Source organism: Notolepis coatsorum, assembly GCF_963971535.1.
Source record: "Notolepis coatsorum genome assembly, chromosome: 9".
NCBI classification, from domain to species: domain Eukaryota; kingdom Metazoa; phylum Chordata; class Actinopteri; order Aulopiformes; family Paralepididae; genus Notolepis; species Notolepis coatsorum.
In genome coordinates this window covers 138,032,251-138,040,049 of record NC_140173.1, presented here as the reverse complement: position 1 = coordinate 138,040,049, position 7,799 = coordinate 138,032,251, and the positions used below count along the sequence as shown (strand labels likewise).

The following is a 7,799-nucleotide window of genomic DNA, read 5'->3' as shown; positions in this document are numbered from 1 at the left end:
AAAACTAAAATGACCATACTTTATTATTGTCAAGGTTATGACCCTGAGAGTATACCCACCTCCTCTTTTCATTCAACCTATCACCTTGGTGGTACCCATGTACATGTCAAAATACTTCCCAAAGGTCAGTGAATACCACGATCACAACACCAGAGGGAGCGCCACAAATCATGTTAAACCCAGATTCGGCTCAAATAAGGGACTAAACACGTTTCGCAATTATGCCACATCAATGTGGAACGCCCTACCCAAAGCTGTAAAGGAATGTGGATCACTACCCACTTTCAAAACCACTCTCAAGGGACACCTACGGGAGACTGCAATTCAAAACTGGCCCCTGTAAATGTCCTAACCCAACCCCCTCCAATGTACAGTCATTTACCTAGTATGGTTTTGTCAATAGTCCAATGTACAATTTAGCTTGTTTGTACAGTGTCTCCCCCCCCCCCTCAATGTACAGTTTTGCTTGTTTATACAGTGTTTCTCCCCCCCCCCCCCCCCCAACCACCTCCAATGTAAATTACCCAGTATGGTTGACAATATCCCAATGTACCCAACCCCCCCCCACACAACCCCACCCAACCTCCTCCAATGTACAGTTTCTACGTCAAATGTATATACTCCCTTTTCTTGACTCCTTCTGTATCACAAACAGTACTGTATTTGCAAATCTGGTATGTCATAAATGTATAGATGTAGCAGTACTGAATATCTGTATGTCATGTATGTCATATATTATGTCCTGATGAATTGAAAATGGGGGACCCTGATGTAAACAAGACGAAAGTCTTTCTCTGGTCTGCATCCCCTTAACAATTGTGTGTATTGAGCTGTACTGTATTGTACCTATTCTGCAATCTGTTAATAAAGTTTTCAATCAATCAATCAATCAAGGTTACCGTTGATTTATACTGGAAGTCTGCGTCTCAGGGAACAACACTGTTAACGCCCCTCACTCACTGTTATCTCCACAGGACAGTTCCTCTGTGATCCAGTTTGTGACCAGGGGCAACGTACAAGTAGACGAAAGGGCCATGGAGGTACCGACCGGCCAATCAGAAGACGTCTCTGTGAGTACCACATGCACCATCAATAACCGAGACCACAGTTATATATGTAAAGTGATATTGCACCGAACACCCCCCCCCCCCCCCCTAACTCTCTCCATTGTAATTAAAGAGAACAACATAACTTTTTTAAAATAGTGGCACCGAACGATGGCACCGAACTGTCAGTGGTAGGATTTTGGCACAACGACTAATTGGGACGGGGAGAAAATCAGAGAAAAATAGGAGAAAGAGAAAGTTAAATTATAATTTTTTTTAAAATATTGAATTTACAGACTGCCTGGACTTAATTTGTGTAATACATTTTTCCCAGCGCAGACCCACAACGTATGTATCTCTATCATTAGCGACAGAGCAGAGAGCGACAGACGTGTCATCATCGCACTCTGGTTAGAAATCCAGCAACACGGTGCCTTGAGCAGGATGCAGTGTGATCCCAGGGAACAGCTGGGAACTCTGGGTATATGGCGTGTGTATAGTAGCGTTTTTTTTGGGGGGGGGGGGGTCCTCAGCTGTGCTCAAGGACGGGCTATTCTCTCCTGAGACTGAACCCCCCCCCAGGCGCTGACTGATTGAATGGGCCGGTGGCTCGGTGGCGATGATTATACTGAGCAGCGCCCAGCATCTTCCTCCACACCGGCAACCTCTCAGCTGATTGGGCGTCTGACCCCCCGGGCTCCAGCCCCTCTGCTCCGCTCGGCCGGCCGACCCCCCGGAGGCTCCAGAGGAGCTGGGTCCAACTCAGACGTGCTGTAAATACGCGTTCATTCTCCATATCACTCTCTCGCCACTTAGCGAGTGCCGTGATGGCGACAGCCAGGCCCGGCCCCCACCCTCTCTCCCCACTCTAGCTTCTTTTGTAAATTCAGTAACCTGGTCCCTGGGGGGGGGGGGGGGGTCGGCCGGCGGGGGCACTACTGCCTTTTAGAGTACAAATATTATTTGTGGTCCCCCCCCCCCGGTTGTATCGCCTCCGTCTAAAAGAATGAGGCCCCTGCTTTGTGACAGGCGTGCCGGCCGGCTCGCTCTCAACCCAACTCAGTTTATCACCTGGTGCCATGTAAACAAGCCCACATAAATCTAGAGATAAGAGGACGGTGTTTTCACTGTGCGACGTGAAGCTAAAGAGGGGAAAGCTCTTGAGCGATCCTGCTTAAGTTGTATTACCCAACATGGTCTTAAGTTGTATTATTACCCAACATGGTCTTAAGTTGTATTACCCAACATGGTCTTAAGTTGTATTACCCAACATGGTCTTAAGTTGTATTACCCAACATGGTCTTAAGTTGTATTACCCAACATGGTCTTAAGTTGTATTACCCAACATGGTCTTAAGTTGTATTACCCAACATGGTCTTAAGTTGTATTACCCAACATGGTCTTAAGTTGTATTACCCAACATGGTCTTAAGTTGTATTACCCAACATGGTCTTTCGCTATCTGCGTGGCGTAAATTCAGTCGATGTGTCATAGACCGTGGTGGAAGAAGTACACAGTTCCTTTTACTTAAGTGGCTCAGGACGGTGGTAGAGCTGTCATCTGGTAATCGGAAGGTTCCCGGTTTGATTCCCGGTTTGATTCCCGCTCCTCTCCGGCAGTGTGTCGAAGAAGTGTCCTTGAGCAAGACACTTAACCCCTAATTGCTCCCGATGAGCAGGTTGGCACCGTGCACGATTGCCCTCCGCCGTCGGTGTGTGAACGTGTGAGGATAAAATGTCTTAGGATAAAAGCGCTGTATAAATGCCCCATTTACCATTTTAAAAATAGAAATACCCAGATAAAATAGTACTCTGATAAAAGTAAAAGTCCTCCATTCTAAATCCTACTTAAGTAAAAGTAGAGAAGTATTTGATATTGAATGTACCTAAGTATCGAAAGTAAAAAAAAAAAAAAAAAAAAGAAAGGTATGCGTTCCAGATGATGTTGTGTATTGCTTGGGAGCATTCAATCCTCGAACCATTGACCTCTAAACGTTAAAGTGGTGTGTGGTCCAGTTATGCTGCTCTGATTTCGTTCAACAACTCTGAAGTTGGTTGGCTGTGGTACATAATCTTCGTAATTTTTTTTTTTTTTTTTTCAACTTCTTTTTATTTGAATAACAGGTGTACAGCAGATACATGTCCCACAGCACACGGCAATTATCTCACCCTCTGGTCCCTTCCCCCACCCGCGGCCAACAAAACTAAATAAAGACGAGACAATAATAAAATTTAAATAAACAGTAATAAATAATAACAACAATGACAACAACAACATCATTGTTGTACAACAGACAGGCCTCTTACACGTCTGTTGTACAACTTCTTCCACTAGGGAAACCCACCTCCAAAAAATACACAACCGGGGCCAGACACCCCAAGACCCCCGGCCCCCACCCCTCCCCCGACCAAACAGCAAAACCACCAATCGACACGGCCAGCGACAGCATGCGGATATTATTCACATACCGCCACTAGCCGTATCAATCAACAGCCCCCCTGCTCAATCGAGAAAACAGCGGAGACCAAAGGTCCCGGAACATCCGCCCCCGGCCACGCTCCTCCAAGGTCAATCTCTCCAGTGGAAGAAACTGCGGATATCTGATATTGAAACATCTCAAAAGTGGGCGAAGAGTCATTTTTCCAAAACAGGAGAATACATTTCTTGGCAAAGTATGTTATAACAATCAGCGGTCTATATTTTTTTGGATCCATCTGGATCTCAGGTAATTCATTTAGTAAGTAGGCACATGGAGACAAGTCAAATTCCGTTTCCAATACAGATTTTGTAAATGAATGAATACAATTCCAGAATCGTTTTAGTTTATCACAGTGCCAAAACATGTGTAGAAATGTTCCTTCGTTAGTTTTACATCTAGGACAGTTTAATGAATTATCTCTAGACATTTTATGCATTTTTATTGGAGTTAGATACAATTGATCAATTCTTGCCATGTTTTCTTCAAAGTAACGAGTAGCTGATTGGTTCTGATAAATGCAGTGAAAGTACAAAGTTCCCTAAAATGTTTAATACTCACATAAAGTACTTTAAGTACTTAAGTAAAATGCTTAGTTACTTTACACCACTGATCATAGACCTGGGTTTTCATAAAAAAAAAAAAAAGTAACTCCAAATAGATCAAGCCATGGTACTTTTTTTTTATATCTGTGAAGAATTGTTAGATACAGTATGACTGAGTTCAGAGTTCCAGGACAGTGAGAGATATGTAACAGTGTCTCAGTAAAAAACTGGCGTTCTTACACAGCTCCCTCACTGTGCTAGCGTCTGTTGAATGAAATAATAAGACATACCATCAAGGACTCCTTTGGTGATCGCTGAACCCTACTTTGTGGAACCCGCGATGATGAGGGAATATCATTAGATCCCTCATCTCTATCCCACACGCAAGCAGCTTGGCATCCGTATCCGTAACAACAGAACAATCCCACGGGTTTGGGGGAGAGGTGGGGGGAGGGGGGGGGTTACAGGGGTGTGAAATGTGGGAAAGGGCTCAGGAGTGACACCGGAGATTTATCCCCAGTTGTCCTTTTGATTTTCACTTGGATTGTATAGTTGGATTTTCTTTCCCACATTACAGAAGTACCACCACCCGACCATGTATTATTATAGTGGTCTACCATCTCTGGCAGCCTGCAGGCAGAGCACTTGTCCTCCAGGCCTATGGAGAAAGTGTGGCACCTATTCATCTTTCACTTCAGAGATGTGTTAGTGGTGGGACTCGATAAACATGTTTAATCGAATTCATTTGAGACTTTATAGTTAGTTAATCGAAAGTAATCGCATTTTAATCACATGTCAATTATTTGATGCGAAAAGCAAATGTTCAATTCAAATGGCTTTTGGTATACGAGTGAATCAATGAATATAAATCCTGTATTAGCTACTACACAGACCAACAGATCAATGCAATTTTTAACAAAGTGCAGCAATTTTAGGAATCATATATATATATAGCGCAAAGGACCTTTTGTAAACTCAAGCACTTTCGAGGTAAAAGTAAAAAGCAGTACTTTCAAGTACATTCCAGAACAGTTGACCATTGGAAAAAAATAACTCTTGATTGATCTCAATTTCTCTTATTTTTTCAGTATTCTGTATGAACAAACCAGACTAAGAAAAAAAGTAATTTGCGATTTATTATACTTTATACTTATAGCACATGCATGAGTCTGGTCTCCTTTGAAAGGTAACATTCTTCTTACACAATAAAGAAGAATCATCATGCGATTAAATGCATTCATCTTTTTATCTTTTAATTCTTTCTGTAGTTAATTAATCGCAATTAATGCGATAAAGTCCCAGCCCTAGTTTTTTTGTGGTTGCACCTCTGCTCCTGTTGTTTGAGAATGTATTTTTTTCAGACCAGCCTTGAACCACAAACCTTCCACTCACCAGCACCACATAACCACAAATGTTGAATAAACAGTCTTAACACATCCTGCGCCAAAAACGTTGTACAAGTTCATGCTAATTCTGCCAATCCACGGCGTACAACGTTATTGAGATCATATTTCATTTTTTCGCCATGTTATTCATATTTCCCTCACGGAGCCTGGTCTGATGCAGTGTGAGCCGGCACAACTCTGCAACGCTTCAATACTGCCCCCTGGTGGATGATCGGCGAGTTGCCAAACCGGAAATGGACGAGTCGATCTCGGTGCGTCTCCGAAATGCGTCCGGCCACTCGCATATTGTTGCAGGACTGTAGACACACGTCCGTGTGTAGCGATCGCTGCCATAACGCAATAATCGATACGATTTGGCCGTGTATTATGATTATTCAAACCGGAAATGGATTTAGGCGATCGCCGTCAAATAAGTGGGATCTTTTTCCTCCAGTCTCATCGTCTTACAGTGCTGGCAGAGAATGGTATAAGATGCTCAAATTGCGTGGCAGGGAATGTGTTAATCCAGTCCGTCGCCTAAAAAAGGATCCAGGTAGCAAAATGGAGATATTTCAACTTGGGAGTGAGTTTACACTAAAGCGTTTAAATGAGTATACATCAGACCGGCAATACGTCATCCACACTGAGTTTTGATCGCCACGCCTCTTTTTGGGGAAAACAACTCAGGGATTAAACAGGGATTAGACAGTGTTTGTTCATGAACTACAACTTTAGGACAAAACACATGGATATAAATCAAATCACGCTAAAGACTATCAAGGCCCAGAAATATAAAAATGTTAGGTCACTTGGAGCTTCGTAAGTGTAATATTAAATGTCCAGGTAGGGAAATGAGGAAATATCCTGCAGCTGAATGGTGAAATGCCAAAGGGACTGAAGGAGCCTGAAAACAGATCAAATGTAACTTTTCACAATGGTGTGAACACTCAATGACGGCCAGTGTTGGAAGGTAATTGCTTGACTTAACATGATGCACTAATAAAACAATCGTTTCATACTACAGTATGTAAGCGTTCAGTTTTAATACAGGTCAAATACAATGGTAGTCAATAGGAAGTGTCTGTGTTTCTCCCAAAAGTATGTACCAGGTTTGTATCAGGTACAAACAAGGTACAGGGGTTTGAAAGTCCTTAAAAGAGTAGTGTTGGTCCGAAAAACTACAATATTTGTAATTAGTTACTACTGACCTCTGTAGTTGAACATTGAACATTGGGTTGCTGTAAGATAACAAGAGTTTGTCGCCAGAGCTCATGACAGAATATTTAGTGCGTCTTTGAACCCATGTCATGGGAAACTGCTGTTGTGTTTACAGTGGAGTCAGGGTTCTTGTTTGGCCACGATGATGTCGCAATCAGCCACTAGCAGCACTACCCTCAGCGAAGCATCAGCGCGACTTTCACGTTCTTCAATTAATTCAATTGGGGAAGCAAAATTGTACAAGGGACCCCTAGAAGAATGGGATTCCCTTAGATTAGATTAGATTAGATTAGGTTAGGTTACAGAAAAAATAGGTTTGGCATCCAACCAGAGTACAACAGTGAAGTGCAATGCAAGCAACAGCAATATACAATGTACAGGTGATTAAACTGGGTATAAAATATATAAATTCGTACTACTACTACTACTAGATATGTACAGATATAGATATAGTATATACAGATATGTAAACGGTTCACAGCCCACAATGTGCAGTTTACACACAAAACATCCATAAATGGTTTTAACAAATAGTGTGTGGAACTATTCATTATTTATTTATTCACACAATTATCTTTGGCACTCTAGATTTCATTTGTAAAGGAACACTCAGGTAAAGTTACCTTGAATACTAAGAAAGAAAGAGGTTAAATTGGGCTGTAATTAATGGTAATGTTACTTCCCTCCCCAAGAGACGATTTGAAAATACAGACATTGTATCATTATCATCCAGGAAATGACATCATCATCCAGTCATCATCTATTCTACTGGGACTGTCTATGGTCTGGTAGAGATTAAATATGTCTATAATAGCTAAGGCAGATTGATATAGTACAGGTCTGGCCGGTTCTATTACAGTAACAGACGGTGTGTGGCTGTGTTTGTGTTTGTATGTGCGCACATGCACACACCTGCGTACATGTGTGTCTGTTTCTGTGCGCGCATGTGTGTGTGTGTTTGTGTGTGAACATGCATATGTATTATTGCCATTAGTCATATTTGGAGAAGGTGTTGCTTTCTGTATCCATGAATTTCAGCTGCTGAAGCGTTGTTTATTCATACTGTGATGTGATGTGTGTTTTTGATGTGTCTACATGATATGCAGGACGTGTAAAAGTCCCTAATGTC

At 42.3% G+C, this 7,799-nt stretch overlaps 1 protein-coding gene across 1 annotated transcript in view; it reads left to right on the top strand.

The window, feature by feature from the left end:
* Positions 1–7,799, top strand: part of itga9 (integrin, alpha 9) — a 154,950-nt gene that overhangs the window by 137,913 nt on the left and 9,238 nt on the right. The window contains 1 exon segment of the mRNA XM_084322022.1: positions 975–1,070. Coding sequence (XP_084178148.1) covers positions 975–1,070 — 96 coding nt within the window.